Source organism: Candoia aspera, chromosome 6 (genome assembly GCF_035149785.1).
Source record: "Candoia aspera isolate rCanAsp1 chromosome 6, rCanAsp1.hap2, whole genome shotgun sequence".
NCBI lineage: Eukaryota > Metazoa > Chordata > Lepidosauria > Squamata > Boidae > Candoia > Candoia aspera.
In genome coordinates this window covers 61,923,917-61,942,566 of record NC_086158.1, presented here as the reverse complement: position 1 = coordinate 61,942,566, position 18,650 = coordinate 61,923,917, and the positions used below count along the sequence as shown (strand labels likewise).

At 38.9% G+C, this 18,650-nt stretch overlaps 2 protein-coding genes across 2 annotated transcripts in view; one reads left to right on the top strand and one right to left on the bottom strand.

Moving 5' to 3' along the window:
* The window catches only part of DMBT1 (deleted in malignant brain tumors 1), a 294,810-nt gene that overhangs the window by 183,870 nt on the left and 92,290 nt on the right, over positions 1-18,650 (bottom strand). The gene's annotated exons all lie outside the window — the stretch shown is intronic.
* Positions 1,468-9,066, top strand: LOC134500175 (ATPase PAAT-like). Its single transcript, XM_063307313.1, is given in 7 exon segments — positions 1,468-1,667; positions 3,291-3,345; positions 3,347-3,495; positions 4,513-4,585; positions 5,791-5,997; positions 7,080-7,555; positions 8,537-9,066. Coding segments are annotated over 7 exon segments (1,383 nt in total). The 3' UTR covers positions 8,760-9,066.

Below are 18,650 nucleotides of genomic sequence, written 5' to 3'. Positions count from 1 at the left end.
TGACCCTTTGTACCTGCAGGCAACATAGATGCATATACAAAAAAATTAATAGCATTTATGCTGCTATGACCACCATCTCAACTTTTTTCCACACCCAGTGAAATGCTGCTGCATACATTCTTTATTATCTCCATTCATTTTCTGGCTTTTAACCATCTCATCTGATGAAAATTGGGTTTGCAAGACATACAAACTTAACTATGGTTTACTCAAACAATTCTGAGTTTGCTTGACAAACTGAGCCATCAATTGTTGGTTTGCACAACACACTAATATGAAAAGTATGTCATGCAAACACTTCTGAAGAGTTCTTAAAAAATTATTTCATAAAACTTCAGTTGGCCTAAGAAAGCATTACTTTCAATGGATTTCAAGTATTTCTACATTCCATGTGTTTGTTCTGTTGTATTTTTCTTTGAATGTTGTATAGCACTGCAGTGTCAGCGTTGCAGATCCCGAAATTGTGTGAGGATTTTTAAAGCCTTTATTATTTAGTTAATTTCCTATATCTTATATCCCCTGCACTCATATCTCACTCCAATCTTTGAAAGCCATGGCAAACAGCAAGCCAGGTATCTGAACAGTACATGTAGTACAGATTTTATACCTAATTTCCAAGGGCATACAGTTATGCAAAGAAATTTCTGCTAGCTTCTCACATCAGCCAAGCCATAACGTGGTTTGTAATCCCAGTTCTTGACTAATTGTACAAACCCAGACAATTCTGGCTTGTTAAACAAATCATGGCTTAGTGCCTAATGTGAACCCATCTTCTTATATTCCGTCTCACATACACACGTACATGCACGAACACAAACACGGAGCAGGACAGACCGCATTAAGTTACAGTTTTATTACAAGGAAGCCCCAGCTTCATAATCACTGCCTGCAGGCATGGGATGCTGTGACACTGGACTGTCTGAAAGGATTATCAGCATTTTTAAATTTTTGGCCATGCTGGGCAGGTTAATTTTCCTCTCGAATCCAGAAAGCGGCATGAAATTATAAAAAGAAAAAAAAAACAGGAAGCATTTGTTCTGTACACGGAACCTTAAAATAACCACGAGCTTCCTTATTGGCTTCTACTGCCGAAGAGTGGCTGGGTGCAAAGACACAGCGAGCACCTTAGAGCAGAAAACAAAAGCCGGTCTTCCTGTTTCCTCTTTGAACAGATACAGGAAGCACATCCCTCTGAGCGCCGCAGCGCCCAACACAGGCGGGCGGCCCTACTGACCGGGGAACCGCGGCGCTATCACGTGGCTGATCAGATAACATCCTAGACGGACGACAGGAAAATAGAAAGTCTTCTAATCTATGGTTGAACTTGTGGAAGGGCGGAACGTCCCAAAAAACACATCCGACGAATATCGCATCCTCTCGACACTAAGTTCCGCCTTAAAATTACTCTGCCCAGGGTTTCATTTCGGGCGGGCAGTCGCATTATAAGGGTCGGGTCTATTATTTGCGATGGCGAGCAGCGGCAGCAGCGGCTTGACGGCGATGCTTCAAGGCCAACACACTCCTGCCGGCTGGGATGTCTCTGCCGGCAGCCCCCGCGTGTCGGTCGCCTGTTCCTGGGAGTGTCGGAGCGACCTGGCGAGGGTTCTCCTCGTCGTCCCGGCGGGGGGACTCGAGGCGGGGGAGCTTTCTGAGCCATCCTCGAGCGGGTGAGGGAGGGGAAGGGGGTCGACCGAAGGGTAGGTGGCGGGCCGAGGAGTAGGCCGGAGCTGCAAAGGCCGCCTCGGCAGGATGGTTGAGTTCTTTCCAGGCTCACCCTTCTGGGTTTAGGAGCCCGTAGTTGTTTAGTTCGGGGGTGGGCTGTGGCCTGAAACTTGCAAACCACGGTTTATGTGTGAATCCAGTCGGTTGGGGTTTGCTGACTGAACCATGCTCCAGACAAACTTAAAACCACTGAAATAGCGGGACTGGATTCATTCGTGGCACTAAACGTAGGGGTTTGTCTTAGCAGGTGGGGAAGGGAGGGGGAGAAGCAATTTGTGGTGTCCTGAGCAAATTTTTGTGTTCTCTGGTGCCCCCTCCAACATCTTGCAGCAGAACTGCTGGAAATTAGCCATATGTTTTCTTGCTGTTTTACGTACTTACCCAAAATCAAGCTATTCTATTTTGGAATAAGCCTCATTATGTGAGATGTTGGGGAAAAGAAGTAAGAAATAATTAGCAAAATAAACGAAAGGCAGAAGATGAAAGAAAATCTAACTCAATGTTTACATTCACTACGTCACTCCGTATCTGTCTAATCCATCCTTGCTTCTATCACCCCCGTTCTTGCCATTGCTTTTAGTTTTTTAAGCTTCTCTACCTCCCTCTTTTCAAATTCTCATCACCTGCATCCAGTCACAACTTTCTTGGGCTTACCTTTCTGCTGGACCTGTTCTATCTTCCTTTTTAGATTTGTTTCATGCTTGGCCCTCATTCAACCTCTCTTTACAGGTAGTCCTTGTTTAATGACCACTTGTTCAGCAACCATTCAAAGTTATGATGGCACTGAATAAGGAGACTTTCAACTGGTCCTCATAGTTGTGGCTATTGGAGCATCCCTGCAGTCATGTGATTGCGATTCAGGCGCTTAACAACTGGCTTGCAATTACGATGGTCACAGCTTCCCATGGTCATGTGATCACCATTTGCAGCCTTCACTACTGGCTTCGGACAAGTAATGTCAGTAGGGAAGTTGGTAGGAGGTTGCAAATGGCGATCATGTGACACCACACCTAATGACCATGTGGGATTCGCTTAACAACGGCAACCAGAACTGCTGCAACAGCCATTGTAAGTCAGCATGGTTACATGATGTCATGCTTTACAACTGTGTTGCTTTGCAATGGAGTTGTCAGTCCCAGTTACCGTATGTTAAGCGAGGACTACATGTATAATCAATCCATCTCAACATACCTCTTTAATACTTGTCTCTCACTTTTGTATTCAGTCCATATTCATCATTAGTGCTTCATTCTTGGCTGTATAAGAACTCCAGTGCAGATCCTAAAATAAACTAGACAGATTTAAACATAAGCACACACACAAAATAATATCACAATATATCCTTATTTTGGAAAAGAGAAAATTCCGACCCCAACTACTTACCATACGTACAACATATCCACAGTGGTGTTTGGAGGAGATGGCCCCTTTAAGGCCTATGTAAGATTTTAGCCATGGGATAAATATTTTCAGATTTTTGTCATGTATTGTACATTTGAAATGTTTACTTCCCAGAAATATTGGTGTTCAAATGCATAACTTAAGATAACCTTTCCCCCTTATTCAGTTCACAATGTTGTCGTTCTTGAAGGACAAATAAATGATGACAGTGTAGTTCCCTGTTATACTCTACTTGCACTGTGATCCATGTGGATCTGAAGAAATTGTCAGTCTTAGTATTGTAAGAGAAGCAAGGAACATGGAAGTCTACTTAGGAGATGAATACTATGCAACTGGAAGGGGAGAGAAAGTCTTTACTGTCAAACACGGCAGGTCAGTTGTTTTGTCTTTTTTTACATTGATTTAGTCTATAATGTAATGAGGTTATATTTAGTCTTGCAGATAAGACTTCCAGAAGTTATTTGCTCATAAATATGTTTATCAGCCTGCCAAAATAAAGTTGCTTGAGTCTTGCTTTTCTCATTCTATAGTCATATTGGCATATAGACTATGTTTTGCTAGTGCAATTAAACTGAAAGCAACATTTTGATAAGTGGTTGTAACATCCTTGAAAGGTTCTTTATCCTATAGAAAAAGTTCCAAGGATGTACAGTATCTTGTTGGGATAAAAGGAATATAATAGGTAAGAAATTAATAATTGGACATGTTGGATAGAGATCTTAGGAGTAACAAGCTTCATCTCATGAAATAAAGTATTTATACATGGTCAAATTATATGTGGTGTGGATAACACTTGTAACCAGGTTGCTTTCCAGAAGTTTATTTAAAAATAACACTGGACCAGAGCCTTTATCATATGTGGATGACCAACTTTACATTTATATTGTTGAAGTATTTTTTGATATATGTTTCCAAAATACCTAAAATGAACTAGAGTTGAATTTCAGAGTTCCAGCCAAGCATTAAGCTTTTTGCTCACTGGGATTTTCCCATTGATTTCACTGTAGCTCTTAATAGCTACTTCTCCTCCCCTGTGATTTTGGAAAAAAAACCTCTCCAGCAGAATTCAGTGTGTTGTGTGGCAGCAGTACCCTGTGTTTACACTGAAGTGCTTGCCATGTGCATAGAGTTTCTGGATAATGCACAGGGTCTGTAATGTTTTCTGCTATGTTTAAGTCACTGCTGGCGTTGTACAGGTTACTAAGAAAACATAAGAGCTGTTGAAATTTTCTAATATTTATAAATACAGCAATTTTTTTGTTGGACATTAGAAAAATGTAAGTAGCATCTTGCAAAAAAATCATATTGTTTTTCTTCTTTATGAAAAACTATTTCATTAATGCAGTATTATACATAAAACTTTACAATTCCTTTATTTTATTTTTCTAGCAAAAGTGACCAGGTTTCATTATACAAAAAGTATCTTAAATTGGAGTGCTCCACAGTTTCTTGTAAGATTAAGGTAGGAAATTACAAAAAAAACCAAACCACCATAAATTCTAGGCTCATTTTTTTACAGTAGTGCCAGCAGTTGCACAAAGCATTCAAAAGAGGTCCTTTGCAAAGCATGTCAGCGAGCAAAGCACTCCTCCTTAAAGTGTTGAAACAGCTGTTCTTTGGAAGGGTCATACGGTTTCTTTGAAAGCTGTCCCAGCTGTCTGTACAGGTGTGTATCTATGCACGGGCAGTACTTCTGAGGCTACAAATAAAGCAGCTGGACATGCATACCTGCAAACAACTGGAGACAACCTTTGAAGCAGTTGTACAGGCCATCCAGTGTTATAGCAGCTTTGAGAACTGACAAACTTCATTGACACACCTTATAAAAGGTCTCTTTCGAATGCCTTGTACAGCCCAAATGGTGATAAATCAAATACAATTATTGTGTTTCCTCTTGCATTCTGGAAGATGTAAAAAGAAGACCAGTATAATTTCCTTGGATCTGTGAGATTTTTCCTCCAACCATGTTTGCTTGTAAGAAGTTTTTAATTTTATCTCTCTTTCCTTTGTGAGAAAGGGATTTTAGAGGTAGGACAAAAAGCAATATAGCACAAGCAAGCTATGATATGGAGAGAAATTGATAATCTTTAGAAGCACCAAGTGTTTGTTCTGAAAAAAATATTCCTTCCCAATTGCAAACATGCAATAAGCGTTATGTTCTCAATCCCATCTTTTCCTTTTCGTACCTCAGAACTTTTCTTAATTCTTTAACCATCTCTGGCCTGTGAGACCCAGTAAACCTAGCCGATATAAAACTGATTCAGAGAGAAGTAGAAGGGAGGTATGTTCAGCATCATTCCCTTTTTTCAGTAAATAAAAGGTTAGAAACCCTTGTTTGCTGACATAATGGGCAGTTTTGTCCACTGACAAAGGTTCTGTATGAAATATGCCTGCAAAGCACACTAGTGCAGAATTAACCATTGAAACTATGACTTTAATACCATCTCAGACTAAAGTTCAATGTAGTTGAAGTTTGGCTTCAAGCTATGTCTTATTATTAACCTGTTTATATGTTTAGTTGTATCAGACCTATTATCAACACCTGCTAAAAGTTTACTATGAGGGTTGAGAGGAGAAAATTAGAGATCATTCTTCTGGAAGGAATGTCTTAAATTAATTGAATTATTTCCTCAGTTCACCAGAGTGTGTATCTTCTCTTTTCACTAGCTATTGTCCATCAGTGAAAAACAAAGAGTACTCATCAATAAAATCATAGTACAAGTCCAGTCGGCTTGTGCAAAAACTGTGCCAAGTGTTGCTACATTAGGATCGGGAATAGACCTAGACCAAGTACAAACTATAATGGAATCAATGGGATCCAAATTGTCACCTGGGGCACAACAACTCCTGGATATGGTTCGTTTTCAACAGAAGGTAGGTTACCATTTGAAAAACACTATTTGTGAAATGTCCTTTTTAGGGTGCAAGAAGAAGAAGAGATAATGTGGTATTTCTATATGCTCAGCTTGCACAGGAGTACTTGTGCACTGTTAATAACTGAAATAAAGGCAGGTTTTGCCATCTTTCAAATGTCTCTTATCCAATTTAGTTGTATAGTTAGAATTTCTATTTATACATAGCCTTCCTTTCCAGACTAATTTGTGGTCTTTTTAGCATAGTGAAAATAGATAGATAGATAGATAGATAGATAGATAACACAAAGTTACATAATTGGTCTGGACGGGTAGGTTATATATAAATTGGAGTTATATGGCAACACCAGAACCATCCAATCTAGACTCCAAAATTAGGTAAGCTCAGCTTTGCTTAGTACTTGGGAGACTACCAGGGACTCCTGAGTTGTAGGGCAGACTGGGGTGGGTGGGTGATGAACTCGGAAGAAGGGAATGGCAAAAAATTTCCATACCATTATCAAGAAAATTGCACTGGGGTCCCCTAATGGTGTCCTATTATGAATCAAACATGACTTGTGGGTGTCTTTACCTCTGACTATGAGGTATGTAGTTCATTAGTTCTGTCATACAGTTCTAAGGTCTGAATCAAGTAGATGATGAAGAAAATAGTAGTGAAAATGCAATTATATTCTTCCCTACCATTGTTGTCTTCCTTTTCTTTTGTCCTGATCAATCCTTGTTTAGCACAGTTTGCATTTAAGATAACAATAAAAAGAGCCTCCCTTCATACTTTCTCCTTCAGAGCTCCAAATTAATTAAGTTCTTCTGTTAAGGAATACAGTAAAATAAAGCCAAGCTCAATAAAGTATACTCAAGCAGCCAGGGTTAGCAGGAGCCAGTGGGTTGAATATGGTGGGATTTCAGAAAATTGCTAGAAAAACAGCATATTCAGCAAATGGTTTTCCAAGAAGGGGAATATTTAACAGTTCAATATGAGCGTGTAATATACCAAGAAATACTACTGAGTGTTGGAGATTTGTACATTTATTTTCTTAGGTTACATATCTAAATTAATGCGACCATACATTTTATTTCCATCAGAATGGAATTTCTTTTGGAGGCAAGTTACAAACCATCTTGGGAAGAAATGGATTTGTGTTTGGAAAAAGTCATACCATTGATGGGTTGAAGAAGGCAGCTGACTTTGGAAGATTAGACCACTTGTCCAATGGACCTTCTCTTTTAAAAGCTAATTTGGCAGCTAAAACAGCCATAGAGGATTTAAATACACACTCCAAGATGAGCAAACAGGTTCTTACTACAGGTAACATTTTTGAGTTTCCTGGACTTCAGGCTCCACAGCCTTGTGCTGTATGTTCTGAAAGTAACTGTAAAGGGATTCTCTCCCCATTTTTGCAAGAGCAAGGAAATGAAAATTCAAATATGCCCAATTCCACATTGCTGCTTCCACTTCTTCAAACGTTATGTGGTCAAGTAGATCGTCTGTGTGTAGATGAAAAGAATAAATGCTGCGAAAAGACTTCTGCTTCTGAGGAGGATGGAATTCAAACCGTTGGGTGAGTTCATATTGAAAAACATTATTCACTTTTAAAATTGGGCTCTGAGTGCCTTTCTTGGAAAAAATATGGCAGGCCTCACCAGGCAGTTGAACTAGGTAACTCTTAAACAGCACTTCTGCCCATAGCGTGACCACTGAATTTAGCTGGATTTTTGAATGCACTGAAGTTGAGGGCACTCAAATTGCTGACTAGAATTTCTGAATGGTTTACTTTCCATAAATGTATGGCTCTCCGATAGTGGGAACTGTACAAAAGGTTAATTGATTAAATTTAAAAGATAATTAACTATGCACTTATTTCCTGATTATCTACTAGTTCCCTATATCTTCTGTTTAGATCAGTTTTAAGATGCTGGCATGAAATCATGGAAAAGGTATTTATTCGTTTATTCAGTTCATATGGCTGCCCACTCACCAAGTGACTCTGGGTAGCTAACAGTGTGAAGAATAACCAAAAAATATATCAGTAATAAAAATCCAACAAACCAGAAGAAACACATATAACACCTATAGCACTGGGGACAATGATTCACAAAATTTGTATTGACACATACAGTGTCCTGGCCCAGTGCCTAAAGTACTGATTTGTAATGTAATGATTACTTATCTGTACTCAAATACTGAAGATCATATGCCTCAGTATCCATTAAGGTGCTATAATCATATTTTGCTTAATGCCTTCCCAGGGGTATTTGATTGACTTAATTTAATAAATCATCTGCTCATTTGATTTAAATGGGAAGTGTCAGATCATATTTTTTACTGTTTAACAATGAATATTTAGGAATTCCCAATTATTAATACTAATTATGCAGAATATTAAGTAATGTTAGATTTGGAGGAGTAACAGTTCTGAGATACTGATTCTTCAGTATCAGACATTCTGTTGGGGCATTTGTAAAATTCATGCTGCTTAAGGTGCATAATTCATATTTCTGGATGGCGTGGGTCAATTTTTGGTTGTTTCCATTTCTTGCAGTTTAGAACAGCAGCGTATTTGTCTGTATTTGGAAAAGTTCATGTCCAAAAAGATGGAGCTGACAGAAAAGAGATTAATGGACTATATTGATCTACGTATGCAAAAACTTCAGGAACATGTTGATAATAAACTTGCTGCAATAGTAGATTTGGTAAATAATTTGCATATTGTTTCTCAAGAACATGGTCCTTTGAAAGAAGAAAAAACAAATGGGAAGAGGTAGGAAATCTTTGACAAATCAAAGACCTCAGTATGCTTTGTAAGGACAGGTCTGTATTGTGCAAACTTTTTGCTTATAAGCTTGTAAACATTAACACCTCAGACTGTACTTTTTCTGTAATTTTGCAAGTATTATACCCTTATGTTAATTGTTATATATCTGTAATGTGCAAAATAAGTATTTTTTACCTTTCAGAGAATTTTCTACATCTGCTTCTGATCTATTTATTGATAAATATTTAAAAATTAGCATGATAAGTGCCCTATTAAATTATCTTGAACCACTCTAAATAAAATACTTTGCAGCTTTATCACTATTTAACTAGTTTCTTATATTTTAATGTAGGGCAATATAGCATAAAATAATTAACTTATATCCATTAATTTTGGGTTCTTAATTAATGCTCAGCCTTGGAGAAAAGCAAATGAATTAAGGGAAAGGAGTCAGTGTATTTCAGTGATACATACATGCTGTATCTCGGTTTGTTGGCCATACAGAACTTCTAAATGTTTCAACATGTATTTGCTCTAATCTTACTCTGCATCTATTCATCTCTATCTGACATCTGTTCATGGATTAATATTATGCATATGATACATTTTTGAAGTAGAGAAATAGAATCCAGTGATTTCTGACATCAGAAAAACGTAATTTTTCCACAATAATTTATTCATTCATGCTTCTCTTTCAGTAGTTTTCTTGAGTGTTTGTGCATTAATATATAAATGAACAAGGTGAAGGTTTTTGCCTAAAAATAAGTTTCACATAAAGGAGTTCATGAAAGGGAAATGTTTCTGGCCATTTTCTTCCCTACAGCCACCTGTGTCTCCTGAAAAATTCTCCAGAAGAAAAGGTGAGGGCAGAGGAGAAGAATCATATTCCTCAATATGATTCTCATATTCTATCATATTCTATCAGAGACCAACTACCTGAATTGGGCCCTGAAGATGGAAATGTATCTTCGCAGAGAGAATCTTTGGATGCCAATTGGTGAGGAAACCCCCCAAAATCCCAGTGCTGAATGGCTTAGACAGGATGAGTGGGCTAGAGCCACCATTGAGGACAATCAGCTAGTGCATGTGCGTGGGATGCAGTCTGCAAAGCAACTTTGGGACACTTTGAGACTTGTATATAAAGGCAACAGCAGGGAGTAAAGTTACCCTGACAAAAATGCTGTACGAAGCCTACCTTGAAGAAGGAGATAGCCTTCCTGAGCACCTGCATTATATTCAGCAGCTGTTTGTTGAGTTGCAGGAGAGAGGTATGGAATTTACACCTCACAAAATCCTATATCCTGCTGTCCTCATTAAATGAAACATGGGACACGCTGATTTGTACCCTGGAGGCTATGCCTGAAGCAGGACTCACTCCATCATATGTAACACAGTGCTTACTCGCTGAATGGGAGAAGAGAGAGGAAAGATCCCCCCCATCTCTTCTGGAAAGCTGCAATACCAGAAAACAAGGGAAAAGAAGGGAAAGGAAGCTGAGGCCACAGCACTAGCCAGCCAGCGATGCTTCACCTGTGGTTCAGCTGGACATTTGCAGAAAGACTGTGCCTTGAGACCCAAGAGTAGAAAGAGAAGAACACAAGGGCAACACAGAAGAAGCCTCTTCAGACAACCCAAATTGCACAGGTTGCTGAGAAGGGTAATTCTGATGTATGGGTGTTAGATTCTGGGGCCAGTTGTCATTTATGTAATTGTAAAAGCTCTTTTGTGTCACTGTCTAAAACTGAGAGACAAAGTGTATCTTTGGCTGATGGGTCTGTGACCAAAATTATGGGACAAGGTGACTTGTATTTATTCTGCTTGGGAGAAACTGTGAAAGGTGTGCTGTATGTTCCAAATCTACAATCAAACCTTTTATCTGTGGCACAATTAGCTGCAACAGGGTATATCATAACATTTAAGAAAAATGGTTGTGAGATATGTAAAAATGGGAAATTATGTGCTACCGGTATTTTAAAAGACTCCTTGTACATTGTGCAAAATGCAAGGAAGCCAAGCTGCAAGGCTGCAGTTGGCAACACGCCATATCATGACCAGTGTGTACACCTGATGCATAGAAGATTTGGTCATGCTAATTTCAAGTATATAGCACAAATGCCACAGCTGTGTGCTGACCTAAAGATCAAACCCTGTGACAAATACTGAGACTGGGTAGTTTGCAAAGAATGCAAGGATATTCTGGAATCCTTTGCCAAAATCAAATTTAGAAGTCTGATCAGATCATTTAGAAAAGGCCTGTTGTAGGTCCCCCTTAGTTTTATACTTGTAGGTACACAGAAGATCAGGTCACCCAAGGGTTCTTCTGTATACTGAAGGGACTAAAATATTCAACTGAGACATGTATTAAATATAAGGGGTTTTTATAGGAAAGAAGGGAAAGAAGTGGTGCAATACCCAGATTACTGGTAATACAGGAATTGAACAAGAAAATGATAATCATGAAACATCCTTACTTGTTGTCACCGTATTCTTTGGAGGAACTTCTCGATAGATTGCAAGAAACCCTCTCTCATTCACAGAATCACTTATGAATACAACTCTTATTTTGTGTGAGGAGGAAGTGTAGATCTTTCTTGGATTGAAACAGATCTTTCCAAATGAGGGTGATGTTGGGAAAGGGCTGTCAAAGATCTCAACAAAATCAAGCGTGCAGAACCTGGTAATTTCCACTCTGTGGAGAAACAGATGAGTAGGTGAATGCCTTCCGAATTACCTGAAACTACCACTGCACCCAGACTGTCATTTTGAAAACATTTTAAAGCTGCCCTTCCTCAACTGCTTCCATAGAGCTTGTTCCATTAAAGCAGGGGTGGGCAACCAGGCCTCCAAATGGGAGGATATATCATAATGTATGCATCCCTGATTCAATACAATTGCTATCTACAATAGCATCAATATAAAGTAGAGTCTCTTATAAATTCTAGGCACAAACTACTATGCAGAAATGCATGACATTCCATCACATTCAAAATTATAATTTGGTGGTAGTTTTTAGAAGGATTTGCTAATGAGGCAATAGGGCCATTTGAGATCCTGTGATTTCAGGGTCAGCATTCCTGGTAGAAAGCAGGTAAAGCTAAATTGCCCTTACACTCTGCTTTCAAAGAGGCGTCTGTCATGTCATAAACAAACAAAAAATTTACTTTAAATCCATTATTATTTTAAGGATTTTCAGCCACCACAGATAGATTTTTCTTTGCCTAATACATACTGTTTCAGTGGCAATATAATCAAGCATGTTTTGATTTCTCAATATGAATCAGATGCCTTAGCTGCCCCACAGGAACCCGAGAGGGTATCGTTGTTGATTGAGGCTGTTTTTGAAATTAAATCGACTTTAAAATTACATCAGAAATTGAGAAAAATCTATGAACTTGGAATTACTGACATTTAAGACTTATGGATAAAGAGCGGGAATACTCAATGATGGAACATAAATGGATCCAAGTTTTTAAAATGTTAAGTCTGCTTCTTTGGATTTGAAGTTGAAATTAATCCATCAAAAGATTTTATTCTGAGTTATTGGATTCCCCAAAGAATGTATCAGAAAGGATGGCCTATAGATTTCCTTTGTTGGTGATTTAAGAAATTTGAGGGTACACTTGACTCATATGATTTTGACAAATCCAATATTGGTTTCTTTTCAGAAGAATTTTACCCTGGAAAGACTGGATTCAATAAATATCTAATTTATTCATTAAAAAAACAACTATAAATATAAAATATAAAAATAATATAATACATATTTCTTTAGCATGAATTTCATAATATTTTACAAGAATAGACAAATTTATACGTATAATTATTAAATGAGTAAATGAATACATGATACATTTAGGTGATTTATATTCATTTAATATGTTAATTTTTAGCTTTTTTCTGTTTATTTGTTCATTTTTTAATTTTTCTTGTTTTGATATGGCAGTTCATAACTTATTAATTTATTGGAGTTAATTGTTCTTTTAATTTGTTTTTGTATAATGCTTTCTCTGCATTCTCTTTTAAAAATTACAAAAACGTATTATTAAAAGATTGTAAGCAGCTACAGCTTTGCTCAGTCTATGTATAAGGCGTGACAAACATGGGATGGATGGAGAGAGAAAAGAAATGTTTAGCTGCTTTCTTCAAGCCATTTTCTACCCAAAATTGCTTTCTCCCCTTGAGTCATGTGCATCATGACATCATTGTGTAAATTAAGAGTTCTATAATTTGGCAAAATGCTACTTATGAAAATTACATTATCTGCATAATTTGTGTGATATCATGATGAGCTGCAAGATGACACCTGTTTCCTTTGCTGTTCCCCACAGATGCCCATGATTAATGCCTCATTTATTGAGAACAAAAGTAGTAAGTTAAGCAGCAAAATGGACAGAAAGAAAGAATGAGGTTCTTTCCATAAAATTTCCTTTTCTTTCCAGTCTGAAGTAACTTACAGCTGTTTTACAAAATCAAAGAAATCGCTGTGTGTATGGGAAGTAGAGAGTAACATAAATATATATAAAGTACACTTCCCATTTTATTCTTGAATCTTTTTCTTATTGCACTGTTAGGACACAATGGCTAATAACACTGTTAAAATCATAAACACATATCCTATTTTATAGTTCACTCTATTATAGGATAGAAGGGTTGAGAAAATGGCTTGGATTCTGAATCATGGCTCCCCATAAACCTTTCTAAATATGAAGTATGAAATATGTTTATATATGGACCACAGTTTATGACTAAAGACAAGAGCGTACGGCAGACTAATAAAATGGTTGAATGACATTTTCATTGATTAACTAGCAAATGCTTTATTACCTGAAATCTTCAAATATGAGTTCTATATGGTGCCCTTCCTCTACCTGTATGATCCAGACACAGCAGGCATCGTTTGGGTAGTTTGAAGGATACAGTGGACTTGAAAATGAACCTGAAGGACTTGTGAGCAGGCTGCCACAGTTGCCTAGAGGGAAACAGATTAATTGGCCAATTAAGGACTGGAACATTTATTTGTGGAGTGTGTGTGTATGTGTGTGCACACACACACGTATATAATTTTAGTGAAATAAATATGCAGTATCTGCAAGAAAATAGCACTTGCTTATACAGGCCAAATGAAACACAAAGGCATTCTGAGAAAAAGAAAATAGTAGATAACTTGAGAGGAAGCAGTCTCTGTTCCTCTGAATCTGGGTCAATAAAAACTTAAAAAGAAGAAGGAGAAGGAGGAGAAAGAGAAGAAGGTTAAAGACAAATCCGTTGTGTGGTCTTCAACCTACCTGAGAAAATGGGTAAGCCAGAAGGCAAGAATAGGTTACAAAGGGAAGACATTGCCTAAATATGCCAGAGCTTGGAAGTACCCTTACCTATGTGACTCTGCCTCCAGAATTTATAAAGATATTTGACAAACAGATTTTTAAAATTTTAAGAATGAAAATGGCATTACCTAAGATTATCTGTTCGTACATTATTGTCAAACATGACAGAACCTGCTAAGCAAGGAACTGGACTAGAAAAAGTATGAAAACATGGGATCTATTATTTCAGATCTCTCAGAAGGAAAGCTCAGTTCCTCTTGTAGCTAAGTATTCTGTGTTTCAGACTTGGTGAGCAATTCCTTCTCGGCCCTTGACATACTAAGGTGGCAGCGTGAATGCTACAGTAGATGATAGTAAACTAATTATGTGTTACCTTCCGTTCCTTTCTGAATTTTAACAGGTAAATAAAGGAGAAGTGGCTTTCAGTGAAGGAAAGGAGAACCACAATCCTACATATGCTCATCTGCAGAAAATTCCAGTGAATTAAAAAAAATGTTTCTGAAAAAATGTATTTATAGCTTTGTAGATGGGGGTGTTGACGACCAACAGGAAGCTCTGGCGTGGGCTGGTCCATGAAGTCACGAAGAGTCGGAAGTGACTGAATGAATAAACAACAACAAAACAAAGTCCCAAATTAGTTAATTGATGCTGAAAATAAACTTCAGCCTGATGGCTTACCAGAAGTAGTATGCTTCTGAGTGATAGGCAGAGATATAGATGTTGATGCTAGATGAAGGAAAACAGAAAAATACAGTTACATGAATAATTTCAGTTTTCAATTTTGAGTCTTACAATTAATATTTAAATGTTTTGGATTCTCTGTTTAATTGACATTTCACTATATGATCATTAAGGGAAGCCTCAGTTATACCCATTCCCCATGCAACATTTCCTGTCCTGTGATGACACGAACAGTGTTGGCTGAGTTTGGCATAGGTAGGATCTCTAATCCAGCTAGGATCGCTAATCCAGTGACCATCTTCCAAGGTGGCATTCTAATTCTCCCATCTCCAGGCAGGATATATGATGGGCCAACCATGATGGGAAATGAAATACTGGCTTCCAACATACAGAGGATCTGTGATTATGTATGAAGGTAGCTAGTTTGGCAGGGAACATGGAGCAAATGATTACAAATTATAGGTAAATGGCAAAAAACTAGAGAAAGATTGATTTGTGTTTCTTGGTCACATTAAGAGAATGAATGAGTTTCAAGCTGGGAAACAAAGAAATTTGTGGTTGGATGGAGTTGATGAGATCAAAAAAGAGAAGTGAAAAGTTTAGTGAACAAAAAGCAATATATGAATCCTTAAATGGATGTAATGCAAGCAAGAATAGTTTGTAATGAGAGAAAGATAAGGACTGGTACAGTGAATTGTGTTGTTGTTGTTTATTCGTTTAGTCGCTTCCGACTCTTCGTGACTTCATGGACCAGCCCACACCAGAGCTTCCTGTCGGTCGTCAACACCCCCAGCTCCCCCAGGGACGAGTCCGTCACCTCTAGAATATCATCCATCCATCTTGCCCTTGGTCGGCCCCTCTTCCTTTTGCCTTCCACTCTCCCTAGCATCAGCATCTTCTCCAGGGTGTCCTGTCTTCTCATTATGTGGCCAAAGTATTTCAGTTTTGCCTTTAATATCATTCCCTCAAGTGAGCAGTCTGGCTTAATTTCCTGGAGGATGGTTTGATCTTCTTGCAGTCCAAGGCACTCTCAGAATTTTCCTCCAACACCACAGTTCAAAAGCATCTATCTTCCTTCTCTCAGCCTTCCTTATGGTCCAGCTCTCGCAGCCATATGTTACTACGGGGAACACCATTGCTTTAACTATGCGGGCCTTTGTTGTCAGTGTGATGTCTCTGCTCTTAACTATTTTATCGAGATTTGTCATTGCTCTTCTCCCAAGGACTAAGCGTCTTCTGATTTCCTGACTGCAGTCAGCATCTGCAGTAATCTTTGCACCTAGGAATACAAAGTTTTTCACTGCTTCTACATTTTCTCCCTCTATTTGCCAGTTATCAATCAAGCTGGTTGCCATAATCCTGATTTTTTTGAGGTTTAGCTGCAAGCCAGCTTTTGCACTTTCTTCTTTCACCTTCATCATAAGGCTCCTCAGTTCCTCTTCACTTTCAGCCATCAAAGTGGTATCATCTTCATATCTGAGGTTGTTAATGTTTCTTCCAGAGATTTAAACTCCAGCCTTGGATTCCTCAAGCCCAGCATGTCTCATGATGTGTTCTGCATACAAGTTGAATAGGTAGGGTGAAAGTATACAGCCCTGCTGTACTCCTTTCCCAATCTTAAACCAGTCCGTTGTTCCGTGGTCTGTTCTTACTGTCGCTACCTGGTCGTTATACAGATTCTTCAGGAGGCATACAAGATGACTTGGTATCCCCATACCGCTAAGAACTTGCCACAATTTGTTATGGTCCACACAGTCAAAGGCTTTAGAATAGTCAATAAAACAGAAATAGATGTTTTTCTGAAACTCCCTGGCTTTTTCCATTATCCAGCGGATATTGGCAATTTGGTCTCTAGTTCCTCTGCCTTTTCTAAACCCAGCTTGTACATCTGGCAATTCTCGCTCCATGAACTGCTGAAGTCTACCTTACAGGATCTTGAGCATTACCTTACTGGCATGTGAAATGAGTGCCACTGTTCGATAGTTTGAACATTCTTTAGTGTTCCCCTTTTTGGTATGGGGATTTAAGTTGATTTTTTCCAATCTGATGGCCATTCTTGTGTTTTCCAAATTTGCTGGCATATAGCATGCATTACCTTGACAGCATCATCTTGCAAGATTTTGAGCAGTTCAGCTGGGATGCTGTCGTCTCCTGCTGCCTTGTTATTAGCAATGCTTCTTAAAGGCCACTCAATCTCACTCTTCAGGATGTCTGGCTCTAGCTCACTGACCACACCATCAAAGCTATCCCCGATATTGTTATCCTTCCTATACAGGTCTTCTGTATATTCTTGCCACCTTTTCTTGATCTCTTCTTCTTCTGTTAGGTCCTTGCCATCTTTGTTTTTGATCATACCCATTTTTGCCTGGAATTTACCTCCGATGTTTCTAATTTTCTGGAAGAGGTCTCTTGTCCTTCCTATTCTATTGTCTTCTTCCACCTCCGTGCATTGCTTGTTTAAAAATAATTCCTTATCTCTTCTGGCTAACCTCTGGAATTTTGCATTTAATTGGGCATATCTCCCCCTATCACTGTTGCCTTTTGCTTTCCTTCTTTCTTGGGCTACTTCTAGTGTCTCAGCAGACAGCCATTTTGCCTTCTTGGTTTTCTCTTTCTTTGGGATGTACTTTGTTGCCGCCTCCTGAACAATGTTGCGAACTTCTGTCCAGAGTTCTTCCGGGACCCTATCTACTAAGTCCAGTCCCTTAAATCTATTCTTCACCTCCACTGCATATTCCTTAGGAATATTAGTGAGCTCATATCTAGCTGATCTGTGGGTCTTCCCTAATCTCCTTAGTCTGATCCTAAATTGTGCAAGAAGAACGTGATCGGAATTACAGTCAGCTCCAGGTCTTGTTTTTACCGACTGTACAGATGTCCGCCACCTTTGGCTGCAAAGGATGCGGTCAATCTGATTTCGGTGTTGTCCATCTGGTGAAGTCCATGTATAAAGCCGTCTCTTAGGTTGTTGGAAGAGAGTGTTTGTTATGCAGAGTGAATTGTCCTGGCAAAATTCTATCAGCCTATGTCCTGCTTCGTTTTGTTCTCCCAGGCCATGCTTACCTGTAATTCCAGGTGTCATTTGACTGCCCACCTTAGCATTCCATTCTCCTGTGATGAAAATAACATCTCTTTTAGGCGTGTCATCCAGTAGGTGCTGCAGATCCTCATAGAACTGCTCTACTTCAGCTTCTTCAGCATTTGTGCTTGGGGCGTATATTTGGATCACTGTGATGTTAGATGGCTTGCCCTGAATTCGAATTGAGATCATTCTGTCGTTTTTTGGATTGTATCCAAGCACTGCTTTCACCGCTTTACTATTAATTATGAAGGCTACTCCATTTCTTCTGTGGTCCTCTTGTCCACAGTAGTAGATCTGGTGGTCATTTGATGTGAAGTGGCCCATTCCAGTCCATTTCAGTTCACTGACACCCAAAATGTCTATCTTGAATCTTGACATCTCACCAATAACCACATCCAATTTGCCCTGGCTCATAGATCTTACATTCCAGGTTCCAATGGCATGTTGATCCTTAGAACATCGGATTCGCCGTTCACCACCAGCACCGTCGGCTGCTAGCCGTCCTTTTGCCTTTGAGCTAGCTGCGTCATCACGTCTGGGGCTAGTTGAACTCATCCTCTGTTCCTCCCCAGTAGCATTTTGACCATCTTCCGACCTGGGGGTCTCATCTTCCGATGGTATACCGACATATCTCTGGTTGTACTGATCCATTTAGTTTTCACAGCAAGAATACTGGGGTGGGTTGCCATTACCTTCCCCAGGGATCACATTTAGTCTGACCTCTCTGTCATGACCTTCCCGTCTTGGGTGGCCCTTCACGGTTTAGCTCATGGCATCATTGAGGTGCTCAAGCTCCAGCACCATGACAAGGTAA